The 25,125-nt window shown below is 36.7% G+C and overlaps 2 protein-coding genes across 4 annotated transcripts in view; one reads left to right on the top strand and one right to left on the bottom strand.

Annotated features, from left to right (window-relative positions):
• Nucleotides 1-1,166: 1,166 nt before the first annotated feature.
• LOC127876005 (proline-rich transmembrane protein 1-like) overlaps nucleotides 1,167-25,125 on the bottom strand; it is a 60,702-nt gene continuing 36,743 nt past the window's right edge. The window contains exons 1-4 of one of the 2 annotated variants that reach the window (XM_052420828.1): nucleotides 10,420-10,587; nucleotides 6,397-6,536; nucleotides 3,295-3,429; nucleotides 1,167-1,700 (exon numbers count right to left, since the gene is read on the bottom strand). In XM_052420828.1, coding sequence (XP_052276788.1) covers nucleotides 1,527-1,700; nucleotides 3,295-3,429; nucleotides 6,397-6,536; nucleotides 10,420-10,432 — 462 coding nt within the window. In that variant the 5' untranslated portion in view covers nucleotides 10,433-10,587 and the 3' untranslated portion in view covers nucleotides 1,167-1,526. Of the gene's footprint in view, nucleotides 1,701-3,294; nucleotides 3,430-6,396; nucleotides 6,537-10,419; nucleotides 10,588-25,125 lie in introns of those variants that run through there. The other variant, XM_052420829.1, reaches the window with a different exon arrangement.
• LOC127876003 (trafficking regulator of GLUT4 1-like) overlaps nucleotides 19,532-25,125 on the top strand; it is a 73,186-nt gene continuing 67,592 nt past the window's right edge. The window contains exons 1-2 of one of the 2 annotated variants that reach the window (XM_052420827.1): nucleotides 19,532-19,746; nucleotides 21,924-22,105. In XM_052420827.1, the coding sequence (XP_052276787.1) occupies nucleotides 19,731-19,746; nucleotides 21,924-22,105 (198 nt within the window). In that variant the 5' untranslated portion in view covers nucleotides 19,532-19,730. The remainder of the gene's footprint in view (nucleotides 19,747-21,923; nucleotides 22,106-25,125) is intronic. The other variant, XM_052420826.1, reaches the window with a different exon arrangement.

The raw sequence follows: 25,125 nt of genomic DNA, 5'->3' as shown, positions 1-25,125 counted from the left end.
GAGTCATGGAGTAAAAAGCCTCCCGCCTAGACCACTCGACCAGCTACGCTCATATTCAGAGCGGATGTATTGTTTTAGCTATATACACTAAATAGTTTCCCGATATAATTCAATATAAAAGCGACAATTTTAAGCGAAAATAAATGCAACATTTTGCATATAGAGACCCCCATAACCATACATTTTCTTAAAGGCCATTCTAAGCGGAATCGATTTATGCAATAAAAAAGATATGTCATGTACAATGCAAGAAAGAACTTGACACAAATCAAAATCGACTGTTTTTGCAACTTTTTTTTCGGCCGTTTCTTAGTGGAATGTAACCTTTTCTAGTGCAATGGTTTACTATAGTCTACACGTGTATCATATTTCAGGGATTCAGTAGTGAACACCTATTCATGCCCTACCATTATCTCCGCAAGATAACACCCGAATAATGGTAAAAAGTGTAAAATATGCCTTCCTGTCAACTATGATATTTTTTTAGAGAGTACAGCCCTACATGAAGCGATCATTTGGTGTATTGTAACCATAAGCAATCCTCGTAGTTTCCCAAAATATCGAATCGCGTCGATACGACGCTTTATTTGTTGGACGGCCCCTTTAAGGGGAGAAAACTCAAAAATATTGTTTGAACGTCTATTCTATATTTATTCTCATGGACAAACGGGCTCGAAATATTGCTTGGTTATCGGCCGACTGGGTGTAAACGGATGAACAGATTTCTTTGAAGTAATATTTTTTGAAAGGTTGTCCAATTGCCCATAAGAGGATTAAGGGATGCTTTGGATTAAAGCTATTTTTGACTTTTTTGCGGCCCGCGAAGGCAGGTCTATGATAAATTCTAGTTAATGACCTTGTTATGATTCCAATATAGAAGTTTTTTTTTTCTTGGCTCTTTGTCACTTTTGCTCTCATTAAACATTATTTTATATATATATTTGAATATATTTGGCTCCTTGGCCCATATACTATCCTGGGTACGTTACTTCCACCTGTGAGACGGACGCGACGAATATAGAACTCCGTTACGGACATACATACGTCGAAATCCCGTGTCTTACAGCATCGAAGGATGTCAATAGTGTCGTTCTTGTAGACTAGACAACGTGATTTTTTTATTTGATAATATATTGCTATGTTCACCAATAAAATGTATGTCGGCATCACATCTGTATCATTTTATTCACATCTTATTTCAACAACCATTTGAAATTAAAAAATGTGCAGTTATTGTTAAAGATGAAACAGGTGTGTTAAGTTTGCATAAAACTTAACATTAGCGCAAATCTATTTGCAGTCACGGTTGACATTTCGTATAATTAGCAAAATAAATTTAGGTCAAAATCCATCTAACAGCTATGCCGAAATTAATTGTATAATAGACATTTTAATAGCAATTACCAAAATACATTTCACAAAAGCAAGGAAATGCATGTTACAATGTCCTCTATACTTGAAGACGATGTTGTATTGTTCTTGAGTTGTCTCTATGGACTAACTTCGACAACTGCATGGCAATTTCACTAGCAATACCCATTTATGTTTGCACACGTTCTCGCGACGACGGCAACTTCCAAAACGATGACAAGGGTTATCCAGGCCACACCGACCACAATGCTGCTGATCATTAGGTTCCGGGCCAATGCTGAGTATCGACTGGCATTACCCATGTCACCTCTAGCAACCGCCGTATTAGCCTGCAAACAGAGGCACACGAGTCTGTTCAAATACCCAGCAAAACAGTGATAAAAGGTGGAATAACGCCTTTTCAGAACAGTGCACATATTTTAGTTACTTAAGCATATTACGGATAATCGTATTTACAAATGCATAATCAAACAGACATGGTAAACATAATCAATATTGAAACTGTAAATAATTACAGAGCAGGTAATTAACTGAAGATTTATATACGTTTACACAAAATGAATTAACAATTGCTCTAATAGCCTGCTGCTGTGTGGAATATATAGTTGATTGTAAGTGTGTTTGTGTGCGTGTGAATGACATGTACTGAATGTATTGCTAGCACATGCATGCATTCAACGAATTTAAAGAAAGTGAAGTGCATTAAAGTAGCGAACATAAAAATAATAAAACAAAGCACTCCGTAAACAGCTATATATGGCCATGTTTGTTAAACGCAATCTTGAGGTCAGGCCGTCAGCAGTAAACTGAAACCATGTTGGAATCGAGTAAAACTGATACAAGAGGGCCGTAATGATCACAAATAGCTCACTTGAATTCACATACTAAAGATATTTTAGCTGGGAGAATATTTATTTACGCCTTTACTTCGTACAATTAGGGAAATGAGTAATCAGCATGCGAGGCCAATTTGTATTTTGAGCATCGTGGTTTCTGAGAAAGAAAATTAATTTACCCCGGTATATTTGAAAACTATTTCAGCCATATTTACCAAAAAATGCAGTGGGCCGACAAGAGTTAAAACACTGTGAAAGAGGACCAGAAAAAGATTTTTCATGTGATATTTCATGAAAATCTGCCAAGGAAATTAGAAGATTGTGTCGTTTGAAAAAAAATTGATTTGAAAATGATATTTTGTAGTATAAACCAATATATAGTAGATTCATGCGATTTTTACACGACATTGGCAGTTAATGTTTGGACGTTTTGTGTCATATTCCCTTGTCTGCAAAAATCACTAATGTGCAATCAAACTGTATGTTTTATGGCCAAATTTAACTTTTTGTCGAGAAAGTATTACCTTGACCTTTGTTGTAGGGAGACATGCAACACTCCTCCCCACGGTGGCAATTATTGGATAGTTATTATACAATTGTATAATACATAACAAAGTTTGCGTCCGGACACGGTCTTATATGGTCAAATTTGAAATCTTTTTAAATGTGAATTGACCTTTGAGTTGTATATAGGATTGCTAAACGTGAAACGACGTCTTATGATTTACATGTGTGACAGTTATATTGAAATCCAGCAACATATGACAAAGTATTGGATGAGACGGGATTTTTTAAGCTATTCTAAGGACGAATTTGTCATTTGACCTCTTAGTATGACTTAAATCTTTGAGGTAGGGAGGCGGCTGATACACGCGACACGTTTAATTATCTGCACTAGATTTTGTGTGTGAGTCAAACACAACAAGAACAGCAACAACAAAACATTTCAAAGGTTTCGTTAAACTTTTGAGACCCATGCTCGATACCTTTAATGAATACACGAAACAATTCAAGCATGTTAGTTATGTATAGTAACAGGAAACCATGCGATGATAATCTGCATGGCCTTATACACGAGAGGTCATACCTGTAGGGCGAAGTAAATGGCGAACAGTCCAGTGGGCCAGAAGCAGAAGAGGCATGCCAGCACGGAGGGGACCATGTAGTCCGGGGGTCGGGCAACCACAGCGAAGGTCCCGCCTGTTGGCTGGTTGGTTACCACCTTGCAATAAGACGCAAAGGTAGTACGGAATATACATTTACCAAAACACATTGGTTACCATCTTACAATTAAACGCAAAGCGATGGATACATCTACCATGATGTTTCTATCGAATGTCCGTAATATTCCAGAGTATCAACAGGCAAGTGACACATTTGGATAATTTACTTAATAGTAGCGTTATGGACAAGATGTAAGTAGACCAATATGAAGTTTCGCCAATCATTATAATGTATACTTTTGCTGTGTATTTATTGTATGTTCTTTGCTACGCCAAGAGATTATCTCAATGTGTAAAATTTATCATTCTGCTAGATTGGTATTTGCCTGATATAACGCTGCTTGATACATTTTATATCAGTTCAACAGGAAGTTGTTATTTCAGTTTATGTTTGGAGGTAATTCATATTAATCGGAATCAACTATAAGGTTATCGATTTGTTAAAATAGAATAAGATTCAACAAGCCAAACAAATCGATACCAAGATGATATTTTATAAACAAAAAGCAACATAAACAGAACAAAACATTTTGCAAATAATAAACGCAAGTACTCATGACGTCATGATGAACACACCAAACGCCAAAAGTCATATTCATTCCAACAAAAAAATGAAGCGTCGTAGTGATTATTTTTTTCACTACTTGTTACAAAAATTGGGGACGTAAAGGTATGATAAACAGAATAAACAGATTACTGTCTGATTGTTTTGTAATATATCAGGCGAGGCTTACAAAAATAATGGCGAGGCTTGCAGTAACCTATGTACCGGGTACATGATAAATAACACTTATATGTATCATAACTATGCAAAAGTTGCCGAATCTGTAAACAAAGTAGCTTCGTTTTGAATTAAAAAAAGGCATGCATTAAAGCTGACTATTTATAAAAGATTTGAAAGAATGTTAAAACTTATGAGTGTTTGATTGCCTATAAATTGGTCCTGTTAAAACGTTTGTTTCTTTATATATTTCGCTGGATACCCAATATCTGTCGATGAATGCCAGAGTTTTCGGATCTTTCCGTGTCTGCGCATCTTTGTCTATGGAAATATTTCCGAAGATAATCGACGCCGAGGGCGTTTAAAATTTAAACAAACAAAGCCTGAAATACTGGACCATGCTTTCTTCCGATGCTATTTGATCGCTTATAAAACTTGCCGGTTGGATTTTTGACGATGCTGCGAAGCATCGCCTAAGTTATCATATCATGGAAAAATTCTTCACAATGGCAACCTGTGTAAAAGACCGAGCCAGTCCGATTGAGATAGCTCGATTTTTCTAATCGGCATACCACGCTGATTATCATTGACAAAGGTATAGGAAGCTTAGCTATAAATAGGACAGCATATACTGGGAAAAGATTTAATAATAGTTTGAAAACGTTAATTTTAAATTAGTTATATTCAATCCATTATATATTTATAGATCAATGAAACAACTATGCATTTTCTGTATTGTATTTGACATTTGTCGTTATTCAGTAAATACATTGCGAATTAAAACGTGTTTAATTAACTTTCAACGCGATCATGAGTGTAAAGAAAACGAATTATTTCGAATCTGCCATTTGTAAATGTTGTAGCGACTATGGTATATAAACAGCATAATAGCCGTATCATATCTGTGATACTTGCTTTTCTGCGTGCTTCCTCATTTTGCATATTTAATAAACTTTTTAAACATAAATTACAGAGCCACATCAGTGCACATACTATGTTTGACAATTCATTCGTTTGTTGGATATTGTTTGCTGTTTTAAACACATATTAGGTCATATCTCGGAGATTTAGTTAACCTTACCATGTGTTCATGGGCGAACTCACGTATTCAAGTGCTCTTACGACTATGTGCTCATACCCACTTTCGATCGGGAATCATCATGAAATTATTGCCGTCCTTAACGAATAAACATGCCTAAGCTTATTGAATTAGAGGAAAATACAATAATCAAAAGAGAAAAAGTATATGTTCATGCACATGGGATTGTGAAATCACTTCCGTACACATAGCATCATTAACTCAGGAAAGGAAACAACGAAATATAAAGTTTGGTATGATATACATGTGAAATTAAAGAGCATGGTGTAGTTAAAGAGCATGTCAGGTTTTGAATTTATATGCTGAAACGTAATGTTATAACCCACAAACGTTTTACTGTAACAGACAGTTTTTTTCAGATAAGTGGTACAGAAAATACACGTCGAATACCTTTTTAAAGATATTTCTTGTTATATTTGATCGAGAATGTAACCCGCCTCCCAGTTTTGCTGAAAGGATCAAGTTCCCCACGGGTACTACTTCCCCGCACCCCCATTTTTTTTCGTACCCTACATTTTTCGTACCCAATTTTTTTCGTACCCATTTTTTTTCGTACCCAAATTTTTGCTCGTAACCAATTTTTTTTTCGTACTCAATTTTTGTCCTACCCAATTTTTTTTCGAAACCAAATATTTTTACGTACTTTTTTGGCATAATTTTTGTACCCAAAATTTTCGTACCCATTTTTTTCCTACCCAAAATTTTCGTACCCACATACACAATTGTGGTGATGTAGATAAACTTAAATAGAAGCTTTTATATCAATCCTCTTCAAAAGCATCGTCACACCAGTACTGTCAGTACTTTGATTTTATACTAAGATTGTAGATTGTGACACATTTTTTTAAACGAGATATTTAAACACATTTCGGAAAACACACAGATTCAGCATCTTTAAAAGAGCAAGTGTGTGATAACAAATAATTTGTTCAGAGAGTTCTATATAATTTCATAACGTCGTGTCATGTCCAATATATGTACTGCACATGTAGAGCTAAAGACTTGATCGGATAATTTCATCCCACTTAATTTAAATGCATTTGAATCTGATGGATACGAGTACCATGAGATGAAAAAGAAACAGAGAACGATTTAGAAATGAAGAAAATAAGTAGATAATTATGAAGAAAAGATGGCCCCACTGACCACAGTTTGGTTGGAGGACATGGCGCTGAAGTTCTGTTGAGGGGGAGGATACCCATACTGCTGGCCGTAGCCCGGGGGCGGCTGTGGATAAACCGGGGGTGGTGGCCCGGGGTATCCTGCTTGAGGGGGCTGGGGATATCCTGCAAGAAAATGTGCATAATTTATTGTCTTATTAGGGACGACACTTTCCGCGTGTATTTTGCGTTTAAAGGAAGTCGCTTCTTAGAGAAAATCAAGTTCAGGCTAATATGGAACGACATTTAACGCACATGCATTTTCCCAAGGCGGGGCTCAAATATATACGATACGTCATTTTCGTCCCAGCTCTGGAATATGTATTATACTGTATTTGTACGGAAATGGATACTAGTACCAAACACACGACATTGGTACATTTTACATATTGTCATTTGCACGAAGGCTCATATAATTATTTTCATTTGCTGTAATAATTTACCGCGTTATCAAACAGAAACACATGGTATGTATATCAGTATTATTTAAGATGCCGGTACGTTAATTCTATGTCGTCATTATCACAAAGTGATTAAGCTCTTTCATACATTTTACTGAACGTGGCTTCAATAAAATACACTTTTACATGTTTAACGTGTTGCGTATATTAGATTTTACGTACAGGAATTGTTTCGTTTGTTGTCCTCGAGATAAAATGTCGATAGCTACAGGATGTTCACCGGTACTATAAAGAGAGCGATACGGGGGAGCGATAGCGCATTGACCGTTAGGTATCTGACCGTAGCTTTATTGTTATTTAGAAAACATTTCCATATCTCCCTATATTTTTGCCCCCTTCGAAGAAGAAGGGTATATTGTTTTGCACATGCCGGTTGGTCCGTCGGTCGGTCCGTAGGTCGGTCCGTCCACCAAATGGTATCCGGATGATAACTCAAGAACGCATAGGCCTTTGATCAGGAAAGTTCATAGGTACATTGATCATGACTTGCAGATGACCCCTATTGATTTTTAGGACTCTAGGTCAAAGGTCAAGGTCACAGTGACTCGAAACAGTAAAATGGGGTCACAGTGACTCGAAACAGTAAAATGGTTTCCGGATGATAACTCAAGCAAGCTTAAGTCTTGGATCAGGAAAATTCATGGGGACATTTGTCATGACCGACAGATGACCCCTATTGATTTTCAGGACTCTAGATCAAAGTTCAAGGTTACAGTGACCTTAAGCAATAAAATGGTGTCCGGATGATAACTCAAAAACGCTCAGGCCTGGAATCAGAAAAGTTCATAGGGACATTGGTCATGACCGGCAGATGACCCCTATTGATTTTCAGGTCACTAGGTCAAAGTTCAAGGTCACAGTGACTCGAAGCAGAAAATGGTTTCCGGATGATAACTCAAGAACGCTTAAGCCAGGGATTAGGAAAGTTCATAGGGACTTTGGTCGTGACTGACAAATGACCCCAATTGATTTTTACAATTTCTCTCTGTAACTAACTGCTTACACTATACATACTTGATAAACATATGTACACTTTTGACTTGTCTTTATTTAATATCTAAAAAATATCTGGTTGAAGTTTATGAGAAATAAACAACAGACTCTCATCAGCAACTCCATGAGTCACGCTAGCAATATTTCTTTAAATTGCCAATCATACTCTAACGTATTCACACAATGGCTGCCACTACAACAGACAGCCCTTGGGGGGCATGCGTGTTTTACAAACAACCCTTGTTTGTTTTCAATTGGCCACTTGCTTTCAAATAAAACCAATCGGGTGGTCCAAGGAATTTATTTTATGACCGAAGTTTTTTTTCCATATATTCAAGTACCAACATTTACATAATAAACTATAATAAGAATGGCTTATCGCAGTGGTGTGTTGAATCGGTGTATGATCTTCCTCCAGCGTAAATGCTGTATTTCTCTACTATGGGAGTGTTTCTTAAGTCATCAAGTCCATGAATTCTTCACAGAAAAACAGACTTTCAAATGTCTCAAAAAGGCTTTGGATTTCGTTATTTAGGTATTATCTTAATATGTTCATTAGTTATCATATCATCCGACGATGTTCTATAGTTTGAACTAGTCTGTTATCATTGTATCGATTACCGTCCGTGTAGCAAGATGACCCATGACACAGACACACGTAGACGCTATTTCGAAATGGAAGATAAAATATTTTAAATTCCAGTGTATCGAATACACCATGTATATGAACACACCGATAACGAGAAGTTATAGTTTAACCGCAGTGTACATGTACGATGATTAGCATTTGAATAACTGTAATCAGAGTGTCAAATTTGAATATTTGGCAATGTTCATTCTGTTTTCTGTAATATTTTGCGCAGTAAAATGTGTGTCATTTTGATGGAGAGTAAGTAGGTTCCTTTTTCCTAGTTCCGGAACTGTTCCTTATTCTTTATTCAAGCTTAACATATTTGATATAGGATTTTAGAGAATAATGCATACAATTCTTAAGTAAATCAAAACAAAATAACTCGAATACATTTACTTTTGTATTACGTTGCATGTTTATGTTTCTTCCTCGCGCTTGCATAGGATTTCTTGTTTAAACCGAACCGATATTTTCTTATCAGGATACCAACTTCACATCCACAAAACCTTAAGCATATAACATTATTTTTTATCACATGCTATACCCTGTTTCCCATGTAATACAACACTTACATCTTTTTTTATATAACATATGTGTAATACAACATTTTTAAGCGTTTTCATTGGCTTAGTTTTCGTTTATTGACCAATCGCATTTTGTTATTTTGATGAAATGACGTTGAAACGTGAAATGACGTAACGAAATGTAAACAATATTCGGGATTTGTCATTATGCTTGCGTACATATTTATTTATTTTGCTCATTTAAAAGCATGCGATAAAAAAGATCTGACACTCGTTTTCATATCATACCATATTTTATTAAACTCGTCCAGGAAATTCGTTAGTAAGCTCGCCAAAGGCTCGCTTACTAACAAAATTCCTGAACTCGTTTAATAAAATATGGTATGATATGACAACTCGTGCCAGATCCTATATATATGTTTTATATGAACTGGTTCCTTATTCCTTATTCAAATCGAAGACGGAACTGGCATTTTCATACTTCAGTAAGACAATGCCAGTTCCTTATTCGGCTTGAATAAGGAATAAGGAACAGATTTTGTTTGCCTTATTCAGCCGCGAATAAGGAACTGGATTACAAATAAAAACAAACATGTTTAAATGTACACGATTGCACTTTTATATCACATGCATGTAAAATAATAGTATATGCTTTAGGTTTGGTTGATGCGAAGTTAGTATTCGAATAAGAAAAAATCGGTTCGGTTTAAACAAGAAATCTTATGCAAGCGCGAAGAAGAAACATGAATATGTAACGTAATATATAAAGTAAATGTATTCTAGTTTTTTTGTTTGTTTCGAGATCCTTTATAAATGTTTGCATTATTTTTCTTTTTAACCCTGTAACAAATTTGTTACGCGTGAATAAGGAATAAGGAACAGTTCCTTATTCCTTATTCGAATAAGGAATAAGGAACTAGGAAAAAGGAACCAACTTACTCTCCGTGTCATTTTGTCACATTTAAGCAGGATCATATAGCTGTATACAATAAAATATTGAATTTACATTTAAAAATGAACCGCTCATGTTCATAAGCAATAGCTTTAACATATTTGGTAATAATTGACTCCATACAGTTGTTCCTGAAGTGATACACACCAAACAGTTGAACTGTTTTAAAATGTCTAAATTCAAATCATATGTATTTCTATATGCATTACTGATCATCATTTATAAATAATCATGTTTAATCATTCCTGCATTAAATGAAGGAAATAAAAAATAAACTGAGACGAACATTTTTCTTAAACATTGTATATGTTGCGGATCAATCGACAAACGGAATTCGTTTCAAGATAAATTCAGAATGGTTTCATAGAAAACAACATATTATAGAAGAAACTGGACATTTATATAACGCAAACAACAACAATAATGTTAATTCGAAATATTCAAATACCTTTGTTATCCATGATTATGGTTTGAACAACTTCAAGATAACAAAAATGGTTTTTAATCGCAAACACGACACTGAATTTTACTATCTGGACTGGATATATATATATATATTACTATCGATGCAAGCGAAATGCATTTGGGTTGGTTGGTTTTAAAGCGGAGATAACGGGTCCTCTCCGCGATATTAGAAAAATGATAGAGTGTGGCATTTGTTTCCCCAATCATTTAAGTTATCTGATGAGTGTACGCTACCAATCCTCTAGTATTTGTCCTTGATATCGCTATCCGATATACAAACATTTGGAGAAAAGTAGTGATTGTTTTTCGTATTCGTTACCATTGATAGCCACGTACTGATTGAGAGCCCACATATATTTCATATAAACCACCAATACGGAATAAGACCAGACCATACCGACCAGACGATATATACGGACCAGACGCGACAGTACGTACCAAGACCAGACCATACAGACCACGGCCAGACCATCCGGACCAAGACCATACGGACCAAGACGAGCCCATACGGACAAAGAATATACGGACCAAGAACATACCATACGGACCAAGACCAGACCGTACTGACCAAGACCATACGGACCAAGACCAGACCATTAGCATCAAGATCGGAGCAAACGTACCAAGATCAGATATATTGAATAAGACCAAACAATGCGGACCAGAGAAGACTCTACCGAACAAGACCAGACAAGACGGACCAGGCGAGACCACGCGGACCAGACAAGACTTTACGGACCAATACCAGACCATTCGGACCAAGACCATACGGACCAATACCAGACCATACAAACCAAGGACAGGCTATACGAACCAAGGTCAGACTATACGGACCAAGACCATACGGACCAGCACCAGACCATGAACATCAACGCCAGACCATACGGACCAAGATCAGACAATATTGACCAAGCAAGAACAAACCCTTCAGACAAAACTACGCACAAAGAACAGACCAAACGGACCTATGAACAGCAAATACGGACCAAGACCAGACCATACAGACCAGACAATACTGACCATCCGGACCAACACCAGACCATTATGACCAATACCAGACAATGCAGATACTACGGGGAAGACCAGACCACCCGGACCAAGACAAGACCATGCGTAGCAACACCAGACAATGGACCACCACAAGACCATACGAAACTAGACCAGACCATACGGACCAAGACCAGACCATGCGGACCAAGACCAGACAATACGGACCACAACCAGACCATGCGGACCAGACCAGACACCAGACCATGCGGGCCAGACGAGATCATACAGACCAGACGATACCAAACAGACCAGATTAGACCATACAGACCAGACGAGACCATACGGACCAGACGAGACCGTACGGACCAGACGAGACAATACAAGACATTACGGACCAGACGAGACCATACGGACCAGACGAGACTATACGGACCAGACGTGATAATACAGACTAGACGAGACGATACAGACCAGACAAGACCAAAGGACCAGATGCGGCCATACAGTCCAGACGAGACCATACTTACCATATGAGACCATACGGACCAGAGGAGACCATAAAAACCAGATGAGACCATACGGACCAGACGAGACCATACATACAAGCTGAGACCATTCGTCCCAGATAAGACCATACAGACCAGTTGAGACCATACGGACCAGATGAGACCATACAGACCAGATGAGACCATTCGGACCAGATAAGACCATACAGACCAGTTGAGACCATATGGACCAGACGAGACCTTAAAGACCAGACGAGACCGTACAGACCAGACGAGACCATACAGACCAGACGAGACCATACGGACCAGACGAGACCATACAGACCAGACGAGACCATACGGACCAGATGAGACCATACGGACCAGACGAGACCATACAGACCAGACGAGACCATCCGAACCGACGTGACCATACAGACTATACGAGACCATACGGACCAGATGAGACCATACCGACCAGGTGAGACCATACAGACCAGACGAGACCATACGGACCAGATGAGACCATACGGACCAGACGAGACCATACAGACAAGACGAGATCGTACGGACCAGATGAGACAATACAGACCAGACGAGACCATACGAACCCGTATAGATCATACGGACCAGATGAGACCGTACAGACCAGACGAGACCATACGGACCAGACAAGACGATACAGAACAGACGAAACCATACGGATCAGACGAGACCAAACGGACAAGATAACAACAATTCGGACCAAACGAAGCCATACAGACGAGGCCATACAGACCAGATGCGACCATACTTAACAGACGAGGCTATACAGACAAGACGAGATATACCATAGGATATTTTGAATCGCTTCCGGTATTCCGAATAGAAAGATTGGTATTTTTGTCTCTTCAGCCTTGTTATAGTATAGGATCCTCCTCACCCATAACGGTTTTTCATTCCGTTTATATTGCACGTGTATGTCATTGTTTTGTGTTTTAACTGGTGTGGCACTAAGACGTTATATTTTATTTTTTTGATGGCCAGTTTTCATGTACCTTTATTTTGCTAGAGCGTTTCACTTATTAACAGAACAGAACAGAACATAATGTTTATTAACGACTTAAGCATTTACAGCTCATCGTCACAACAATATGAACAAAAAAAACCCACAAAACAAATTCACATGCGTCAACAATACATGTCATTGTATACAGTCCATCAATTATATACTAACATGGCTTAATGTGAGAATGCCAGAACACTATGAGGTGGCTCTTAATTTGCAAAGAGTATTAAGATGTAATACTTGAACAATTCACATTTAAATAATTGAATATATAAACTTTTGAAAAGATCCTTTCTCATCGAAACAAAATGAAAGCTTTTTATATATTGTCAGCCCAAAGTTTAAAAGCTTTGATGCAAAAAATAGCTAGAAGAATTAATACCGTTTTTTAGTTTAATTCAATAATTGCACAAATTTAAACATGCTTGGTCTTCTTTTGTAAAAGTTAGGCAAATAAGTATTTCTCAAATTGTCATAGAAAGGACATATTAGTACAAAATGGTATTCATCTTCAATTTCGTTCAATGAACAGTGTTTACATATTCGTTCATTTCTGGGAAAATGTTGATGTCTACCAGTTTCAACAAAAAGGCTATGTGATGATAACCGCATTTTTGCAATGATATTTCTGAATTTCGAAATCCCCAAGATATCTAAGAAAACTGATCGTTTAAAAATAGGTTTCAATTCTTTGTAAAGGTACAATGAGGAACTTTCATTAACGTCCGTTCTCCAATTTGAAATTAAAATATCTTTTTAAACGGTTTCGAAAAATTGGAATAAAGGTGTTTATATTAACAGATTCTGGATACAACCAAACGTCGTTAAAGCCAGATTCTTGTAAAAGGTTTCGAACTGTGCATCCCCAAAATTTGGAACGTGCAATCGTGTATTAACGCTGTATGTTTTAACTTGGCAACCTCAACGTCTATAACTGGCGTCTTGTTAGCTGGAAATAAGAAGCATAGTCTTTCATTTAGGCAAATTCAAACATAAATGTGTTAATATGTGTTAAAATAAACAAACACAAAATACACTGAATAAATAATACCGTCAAGTACCTTAAATTACGCACACCAAATATTAACTTTTAGTCTGTGATAAAAGATTCAAATCAATGTTTATGTCACCTTTGATTAAATGAATTAAAACTAAATAAATCATCATATACTACATAATGCGTCAAATGCAAAAGAGTAAAAATGATAATTATTGACCTCTATTGTGATAAAGGTGTTTTAAACAGTCGTATCAATGAATAATTCATTCACGATAATTAATAAGTGTAAAACCTTCTAAAATAGGTATGAGCTACGCTTGTCGTTTGACAGTCATGTAAAGCTAACAATCTGAATTTTTCGTCGCCACATGTCATTCGCTAAATTTTCTGTCACAATTCAAGGTAGATCAAAAATCAAAATGGCGAACGATGAACATTGCGAGTTCAGCATAGACAAAGGCAAACACTTGTATCAACGAATTAAAAATGTTTTCAACATGTAAAAGTGTCAACATAAGGCTACTATAACTATAAACACTCAGCAGGAGCAACCAAATTCGAATGAATTTTATTGAAACAGATTTTTTTTCGGTTTCCAGTTGCTTCCCTAATAATTATATCGCCCCATTCGTCCAACTTCTACGGGATATAATTATTCATTTGTTTGATAATGTCGGTTGGCAGGCAGACCGCTTTCATTCCCGTTCAGGTTTTTCGGATTTTCCTTAAGGTTTATATAACTTTACGCGTTGACAATATATTCACAAAGTTCGAAATACAAACACATTTCCACATGAATGGTCGAGTTAAAATATTTGAATGATGTTTATTTGGCATTGAAATAATTCAAAATTACCCAAAAACCTTCACAAAGCGTGATGGAATAGTTTTTAACAAGGTAGTCTAAAACAGTTTTATCTTACGCCGAGATCTTTTTTACCTTTAAGTGAGACCTTACCCAATAGATCGAGATACTTACTCGTGTTTTCTGCACATTGTTCCGGCGTAACGGACCTGTGAGACATCTTAATGAAATTTTTTTCACATGAACATGATACATTGAGCAGACACGGGAATACAGGCTCAAACATTTACATTTAATTGTTACTAACTTATTAATGGTCAACATTCAAGTGTGACCTTAATATTAAGCATGTGTAAAGGGCCTATGCATTCTGAAAATTGTCTAAGTAAACTTAAATGTTGACCTTAAGTTCATGAAAAATCCTCAATTGGTATGCAAGATACGGAACAGAGACACACAAATGATACGGATAACTCCCCTTCGCGTTTCGTGGCGGATGATTAATAATGTTACGTGCCGAGGGCGGTACTAAATAAATGGTAATTTATAAACATATAAAATTATCTTCAACTGAGCTACTTTGCACGTTATTATTATAAAAAGTGGATAGTCAACCAAAATGTATATATATATATAGAATATATCTTTTGGCTACTTTCCCTTTCGATTAGTATTCTTCGCAAAATGTACGTGTCTAACAATGCAAACGCGTAGCTTTAACAAAGTCTCGGATATAGACTGTGTCGACAAAACGAATAGTTGCGTTGATTAAAGTAACACACAACACGTCATTATTCCGTAATAATATATAGAGGATTTTTGTTGGATTCGTTGGAATTTCGATTTTAATTCACGACTGATTATAGCATAGAAAATATATATTCTCTATGATCACGAGTGGGTTAAAATCGACATTCCATCGAATTCAATAAATTTTCTTTTTATTTTATGCATTTCCTTTCACCGTTTATTAACATTGTTAAAGAATTTAACTGGAGAATTTCGGAATAATGACGTCATTTCGTCAAAACATGACGTTATTTCACAGTAAAACAGTGCAAATTTTCGATATTTCAGTTTAAATCACTGATATTTCCCTATAAATCACTGGAAAGCATAAAATGCAAATTATTAGTCCATATATTCTTTGCATGGAAATGCGTTCCTTTCGATACCACCACAATAGTGCAAATGTAATACGTTTATTTCCTTTAACGGACCACCTGGTACCCATGTTTTATTAACCACAATTACCTTTAAAAAAACAAAGCCAACTTGCAAGGGCTTAAATACAGAAAACAACGAAACTGTCACTGAAACAACTAATACATGGAGACACAAGTACGTTTTGCTTTTTGCGAACGTTCAAGATCAGAATAAAAGTGAAAGTTGAAAAATTAGTGGAAACACCCACACAGAAAAGTGCATCTGTGTAGTGTCGGTTTAACAAAATAAATGCGTACAATAAATTCTCTTTCTGGGAAAAGTATTTTCATATGCACTAAAGATTGCACTTTAGGAGTGGCATAAGAAATGGTGACTTTTGGTTTCTGTTGCGATTGTTATTACTTATTTATAGCACAAGAGCAATTGAATAAAGGCATAGTATTGTCTGTATTGCAGTTCCCACGGTTTTAAATAGATTTCCTCATAAGTAAAGATGCAGTTTCAAGGTCGACGTATGACAAAAATATCGTGCCATTGGAGTCTGTATTTGCGACATTCTGGTGCGTCACATAGAACCATTTTGTTAAAACCTACTTACATTATCCATTTCGAATTCTCAATACGTGCTTGCTAATGACCCCCTTGCTCCTTTAAATGAATTTCTTAGCGGTATTCTCCCATTTTCAACTTAATATTTTCAATTTAAGGTTATGTTTTTCAATATCTATCTCGTGGGGATAGACCGTAGGCATTAGTAAGTAATTTTATTCAAGATTTTACTCGAGTTTTTTCCTTTTTTACAAATTGTTATTTTTGGTTAATTCAAATAAAAAAAAATGAATGTTAAGATTTGAAAATATCGGAAGTGATCAATATATTCTAGAAACAAACAATCGATGTGTTTGTAAAACACTATGTCCCCATATATTCGACCTTTGACCTTGAATACTGACCTTGACCTTGACATTTCACCACTCAAAATGTGCTGCTCCATGAGATACACATGCATGTCAAATATCAACTTGCTATCTTCAATATTGCAAAAGTGTACATTAAATGAGCGAGTTCGACCCATATATTTGACCTTTGACCTTGAATGATGACCTTACCTTTCACCACTCAAAATGTGATACTCATGCATGCCAAATATGAAGTTGCTATCTTCAATATTGCAAAAGTTATGGCAAATGTTAAAGTTTGCGCAAACAAACAAATAAAGCAACAAACCAACAATATGTCCTCCACTATAGTGGTTGGGGACATAAAAACAAGAATAATGTAAAGCGAGTATGTATGCTGTAATAAAATATTTGAACAAATCCTGTATGTTAAATTGTTCTAAACATTTGGAAAGATTTTTTTTGAAATAATTTTAACACAAAACTATCTTTATTTTGAAGTTAACAAATACGGATAAGATATTGTAATAAGCGTTTTCATTGAGCGCGGCCATTAGGCATAAGAAGTATAGCACGTGATGTGGGAAATAACGATTGCACAAGACGCATAAAAAATCGACTAAAATCTAGGGATTAGGGCAATGAGCAACGATGGGCGGCGATGAAAGATGGCGTAGAACAGTATATCGCGCAAATATCATGAAACTGTTGACTTCCGACTCTAAATTAAAGAGCACGACACACAACATTTAACGCGACGCACGACAATTGAAAGACGACGTACGATGATGCAGAGCGACGCCCAACATTCAATCGCTTATATCACACAACATACTTACTCATCTTTATGTAAAGGGTGCATTTATTCGCCTAAAATCTCGACTTTTTATCAGATATACTATCGATAAACTGAAAGAAATTCCAGAAATTGTTCCCATTTGCCATCTCTCTGAGTTGTACGGCCATATTGGATTAATTGTCTGTGTAAAATGATATGTATGATAAGTATTGTATGAATGTCACCGACATTATAAGATTTTAAGAGGCTGACGTATTCAATTTTTTTAGTTATTTAACATTTTCAAACGCACATTGCTTTTTTTCCAACCTTTAACTCTCAACAAAACGCAACTTGATTCACCTATATCTGTTCATGGCGCATCTTAAGGCAATGCCTGCCAAGACAAACGTTTAATTCGATGTAAGTGCATCAGGAAAGCTTTTCCACTTGAACCGAAATGACCGTTTAAAACTATTGGAAACAGATGCCTATGGATTGGATTACAACATTCGAAAATTACAAAAAAACTGTATTGATTTATCTGTAACATTTAACACATTTAAAGCTTATTTGAAGTTGTGTGCATCGCCAACTTCAAAATTAACGACGTGTTAAGTCGGCAGGGTAGGCGAAGCGTTTATAACCATTAACGGGAAATCTCCACACAATGAAAACAAATTGGCATGGCGCGAAGCAACAGCTAAATAGACCCACATTTAAAATGATATTATGAGCTTTTTTTTTCTTAGTACTAATTTGCTTCCTTATCGTTGTTCAATTGTTTTAATGAATGAAAGTGAAAGACGGCCGATACTAAGTGGCCACTTAAAAATCCGGCTTCGAGTAGTTTTAATCAATTAAAAAAAGCAAAAGTCTCCATAAATGTTTAAATCACTTCAAAATCACGTGTTTTCATTTATCGAAATTTTGATTCATGCGTTATACACATCTTGAATGCTTCTCTTTCTTTAACGGAAATTGCCTTTGGGTTATATTGACAATACATAAGTTCAACGGTATCGGATCAACGAAATAATTTCCGCTTCACGTTGTGGCCTTGTGGCATTTCAATTTGTAAAATGTATTTTTGTATTTATTACGTTATCGATTGCTACAGTTTAAATACAAATCCATTTTTTACAATGTTATCAACAGTTATTAACTTTTACATGAGAGGTTGCCGTAGCGTAATGAATATGGTGAACGCGTAGCGACCAGGAGCTCAAGGATTCGATACCCATTGTGGGAGCGTCCTTAAGATCTCTCTTTTAGACACCTTTAACTGGTTCTACCCATGAAACGGCCTTAATAAGCCATTTAAAAAAGCCCTAAGCTTAAGATGCATTTTGTAAGTTTGTAATTTGTAATTAAAGATAAGATCAAGCGCGAACGAACTGGTCACTGCACCCTAATCCTTTTGTTTCATCCTGCTGCCCTTAAGGACTGGTAAACAATATAAAGTGATAATCCCTACACATTAAGTATCTTTTTGAAAAAAAAATGTCATCAAAAATAAGATCCTAAAAAACTTAAGTACAAATATTCTACTAAGAAATTCATTGATTCTGGAAAATTATTAGAAAATGTCTCATGACTTGTCAGGCTTTCAACCCTGCCGCCTTTTTAACGGCCCTGTCCTTTTTCAGAATTGAATTTCATATGTATTTTGCGTAAGACATTTCTATTTTGAGCGCATGAACTAGTACTATATAAGCCTCGTTCTTGGAAAACTGTGTTAAATGCATTTGCGTTAAGTCTCGATGCATATTAGCCCCTGCAGTCCACACAGGCTAATGAGGGACGACACCGTCCGTTTAGAATTGATTGTCCTTAAGTAGAGACGTCATTCAAACGAACAATTCCATTAAAACGGAAATTGGACGGCACAGGCTTATCTCGGATGACACTTTACGCACATGCGTGGAGTCAGGTCTTCACAGAACGATGCTCATATACTTGCACATTCATGTTATATTGAGTGGGAGAACGTGGTTTTTAAAAAAAACAACACATTGAATTTGTTTCCTGTTTACGATGGAGAGTATAAAACTTGTGCCATAATTGTATTTGTAGCACTGGAACAATATCGTTTACTTGACAGTTCGAATCACGTATTTGCATGATGGAAAAAGCGGGTAAGTTTTTTGACATTAACTATAACTGGACTTCGGGTTCGAATTTAACACACTTTTTTCATTGTTAAATTTCTTCTTTGCATCGTTTTGTACTAATATGTTTTTTATCGTTACGTCGCTGCTAAATTTACCATATTCTACATTTTGGTAAACGTGCTGTCATTTAACGTAATGATGATTGTACTGTTGCCGCAGTTCTCACAGGCTAATGACGGACCACACTTTCCGCTGTTATGGTATTTTTCGTTTGAAGAAAGAGTCTTCCATGTGATTCAGTTTAGGCGGAATGTGTCGTCTCTGATTAGCATGTGTGAACCGCCCAGGCTGATCTGAGACGACACTTGACGCGTTCGCTTGAATCCCGCTTAGCCCAGTGTGCGGCTAATATAGATTATTGGTCAGACAACTGCAGCCTCTGTTCATGTAAATAAAGCAGACCGGCGGTAATTTACAGAGACGGTATTAACTTACCTCATAAAATGTAGCATTATTGAATAAATTTTGTATCAGTAATTATTATATATAAGCTTTAGTATGAAGGATAAAGGAAATACATTTTAAATTAAAAGCAAGCGAGGCCCAATTAAATACCTAGATAATTCGAAAGCAGGCGTACGAAATTAATTCAAACACTAAAATTATTCAATCGATATGCTAAGAGTCTGTACAGATTTTCTTTACATTTCACACAGGCATAATTGATATAATTAAAATGCATTTTTACTGAAAACGTGTGTACATAGTTTAAATATAATTTATATTTATCTTTATCTAATAAGTGTGCCGTCTTTTCGCGTGTTCATTATACGCAATCCGGTTAATGCTACATTGGTTATCTTCTGTATACTTTTGAGGTCGACACACGACATTGAACGCGACGCTTTATACGATAATCGAAAGCAGTTATTTCGAATTTCGCATGGTCGCTCTAGATTTTAGCTAGAAATGTTTCGTCGAAAATTGAATGTCGTTTGTCAAAGTCGATTGTTGTCCTTATAATAACGAGCGTTCAATTGTACCACGAATATTCTACGCTGGTCATAAAAGCATTACACACTATTTATCGTGTAATGCGATGCTGACCAACGTCATAGGACGTTGACTAGAATAAAGATATCTTTCACCTTCCGACTTTCGACTGAAATCTAGGGATTACGGCATTGATCAACGATGAACAGCGATCAAAGATGGCGTACGACAGTATATCGCGCAAATGTCATGAAACTGTTGTCTTTCGACTGTTGAAGGGGCATGTTCACAGATTTTGGAATGTATTAAAGTTTTTCATTGATAAATGTAAACATTGGATCTAAAAAGCTCGCTTAAAAAACAAGAAGAAAATTAAAGCAAGACAAAAAAGTAACCCTCAACTGTGGGCTCGAACCATCGACTCCTGGATTAAAAGTCTATCGCTTAGACCACTCGACCATCAGTGCTGAAACATAGAGTATTTTATACTTTATATAAGCAATCTTCGTAGTATCACAAAATATAACGACACAAACAGAACTCTCCAAATTATGCAATCTTTTCGCGTTGCAACGCTTTATAATTTTCAGGTTTTTAAATCGTCAAAAGATACATTTAATGGATATTTTAGAGCATGGTTAATGTTCAGTGTAGCCGTATCCTCACAAATATCATAACTACAACGAAATTTGCGAATCTAAAACATTTTTTTAAATTGTGTCAAAAAAAAGTGAAAAGGCCCCTTGAGCTCAAGAGCACGACACTCAACGCGACGCAAGACGATAAAAACGGCTAACAATGATACAGAATGACGCTCAACATTATATCACATATATCACAAAACATACTTACTGCGAAATGGGCTAGATTTTGAAAAAGAAACAACAACACACAAAACAAAAACGTTTTAAATCTCTTCAGAACCATATTCCGTACCACCCGTTTTTATTTTAACTAGCATTGGTTTATAAAATTGGTCAGCTTTGTATATTTAATAGCAAAAAAAAAAGCGAATTAATCGGGATGGAAAATTAATATCACGATGTTTAATTGGTTAACGATCTATTTTTGCGAAAATTGTATGGTTATCGAATTGACATATCCTATTTCTATGTGTAACCCCGGTCTGCACAGACTAATATGGAACGACACTTACAGCAAATACAGTAAACCCGGTTAACCCAGAGCGAGGCTCAACTGTTTTACAGGCCATGAAAACCCACCGAGCGAACAGCCAGGCAGTCAGCAGCAGCAGCAGCAACAGCAACAACAACAACAATCACCGCCGTCCTACACTCAGCAGCCACTAAATGTCGGACAGCCACAAGTCTATCAGCAACACGGTGGCTACGTTCAACAAGGCTATGGCGCAACGTCTGGGCAGGGTGTGGTAAGTTTTTATTGCTTTCCACACGACTGGCCTTGTTAATTTCACTTTCCTTTCACTTAAAAATGGTAGCTCGTGGTTTGGTTAGTACAGTGTTTGGCAAAGGCGAGGTAATGATTTAAGTGTTGTACACTGGATCGGTCAATGTAATTATAGTTCTTGACATAAAGGTAGACGGAAGGAAGGAATGAAAGACGGACGGACGGACAGAAAGACAGAAAGACGGACGTACGGACGGACGAACGCACGGACAGACAGACAGACAGACAGACAGACACACACACACACAGACAGACACACAGACACATAGATACACAGACAGACAGACAGACAGACAGACAGACAGACAGACAGACAGACAGACAGACAGACAGACAGACAGACAGACAGACAGACAGACAGACAGACAGACAGACAGACAGACAGACAGACAGACAGACAGACAGACAGACAGACAGACAGACAGACAGACAGACAGACAGACAGACAGACAGACAGACAGACAGACAGACAGACAGACAGACAGACAGACAGACAGACAGACAGACAGACAGACAGACAGACAGACAGACAGACAGACAGACAGACAGACAGACAGACAGACAGACAGACAGACAGACAGACAGACAGACAGGCAGGCAGGCAGGCAGGCAGGAGGCAGGCAGGCAGGCAGGCAGGCAGGCAGGCAGGCAGGCAGTTAGGCAGGCAGGCAGTTAGGCAGGCAGACAGGCAGGCAGATAGGCAGGCAGGCAGGCAGGCAGGCAGGCAGGCAGGAAGTCAGACAGACAGACAGACAGACAGACAGACAGACAGACAGACAGACAGACAGACAGACAGACAGACAGACAGACAGACAGACAGACAGACAGACAGACAGACAGACAGACAGACAGACAGACAGAGACAGACAAACAGACAGACAGACAGACAGACAGACAGACAGACAGACAGACAGACAGACTGTATTTTTGCTGGATACCTAATGGTAATAACATGTCATTATGCTGGGTATGTATTGGTAATTTCATATCTTTTTTATAGTATGGAATGGTAATTAAATGTCTTTGTACTGGGTATTTCCAAGTACAAGTCCATAATTTATTGCATTAACATGATACAATCCAATATCAAAATAAAATAATATTGACATGGATAAGTACACAGTCAATAGAGTATATTTATCATCACAGTAGAAACTATGAAGTGAAACATTATGCGCATAGAAGTCGTAAATAAAAAGATGGATTCATAGTAGTACACAGTATATTTAGAGTAAATTATAAAGTATCTATTCTAAATGTATCGGCATTATATATAATTTTGGCGATATTATATAAGCTGGTACTGCATGTTGATTTTAGAAGCAATTCAAATTTATTCATGGTAGCCAATCACATTAATATAGTTTAAAACATTTCACTCTGAGCTCCTTATACATTGGTTTAACAAGTAAAAAATGATTTTATGTTTAAAACATAATCCCTTATTTAAAGGCAGGATCGTTTATTAATAGGCATATTGATGTATCTATCACCTTTGATAGCAAGTTTGTTTGAAGACGTTCTGAATAGTTCAAGAGCAAATCTATATTTATTTTTTATAAGTGATTTTATTTTTATTTAGATGATGAATTAATATCAAAATGCCAGGGGTGTTGTTTTTTTTTTATTTTCCTCTTAGAGTTTCCAGATTGTTTAAATATAAGATTTCGGCGTTCCAAATTTCACCAAAACCGTTGGTTTCGGGATATTTTTGTATATTCCATTTGATACGCAGTTGTTTATGTCACGGATTCTGTTTCGTAGCGAAACTCTCTTAAGCATGTTATACACTGTTTAAATTCTTATGTTATATAATGGATCACTTGATATACCAATATTTTAGTATATGAGTTTGGCGACATTAATGTAAAGAGATCCAAGTTCTTCGTCGAGTGCAGTTCTTCGTGTAGTTAGTTTGCAGCACTAAACATCGCAGACAATTACATAGCCATAATCAAGAATAACATCAATGTAGTTCTGTTGTCATCTGCCGAAAACGTTCATGGGAAAGGTGAAGGAAGAACAAGCCATGGGTGACGACACGAAGAGAGCTGAGGCATGAGAAGTAAACCAGCCAGGAATCTAGGTCAGAATACCAAAGCAAACAGGGACATTTGGAAAAAGATGAATGAGCCAAAGGATGGATGGACTGATGAAAATTGTGACACATTGATAAAGAGATGGCCATGGGAACAGTAAGAAGGCATATTGCACCCTAAATACCCTCATGAAGACAAGTCAGACCAATGTCAGTGTTAAAGCCGACGCTGAAGGAAACTTTCTGCCGGAGAGTTCCGCAGTCCTGAGCAGATCGCTCGAATACTACAACGATCTCTATTACTACCCATTTGATATCCAGGCAGTTCCAGTGAAGCTATTATGAATTATGGCCCTTAAATTAGAAATATTTGCCAAGTTAACCCCGCCCATCCGTTAACTCAACAATTCGGTAAACTAATTGCAGGCAGAAAATATTGGTCATGTATGATAAGCAGCAAGATCGCTTGAAACATATCTGAATTATGGCATTTGAATATTCGGAAAGTCGCCAAATTAAATCGCGTTCTCCAACATAACAACGTTTTATAATTATCAAACTTAATCAATGAAACCAACGGTTTTAAACGGACGTATTTTTCGACAAGTTAATTTTGGTGGGGGCTAATATACGCATGTAGATTTATTAATGTCAGATATACATTTGTGTTTCTCTATATATATTTAAGACTTCATTCACAAATTGACCCGATTTTGTGAGGATACCTAGATGTTTTACCGATCAAATTTGAGTTTTGTTCAATTACATTGACGAAATTACAGACCTCTGATTACATTTGTTTCTTAAAAAAAAGCTGCTTTTGAAAAAAGAGGTAATTGTGTTTGACAAACACAGCTCTTGATAAAATCATGTAATCTGAAATACTATAGTTTTGTAGTTTCCTCTTCCCGTAATTTCGTAGTTTCCACAGCTATTTTCTTGAA

This window comes from Dreissena polymorpha, chromosome 4 (assembly GCF_020536995.1).
Source record: "Dreissena polymorpha isolate Duluth1 chromosome 4, UMN_Dpol_1.0, whole genome shotgun sequence".
In the NCBI taxonomy this organism is placed as follows: domain Eukaryota; kingdom Metazoa; phylum Mollusca; class Bivalvia; order Myida; family Dreissenidae; genus Dreissena; species Dreissena polymorpha.
Note: the sequence above shows the minus strand (reverse complement) of the source record. Positions and strands in the feature narration are given on the sequence as shown.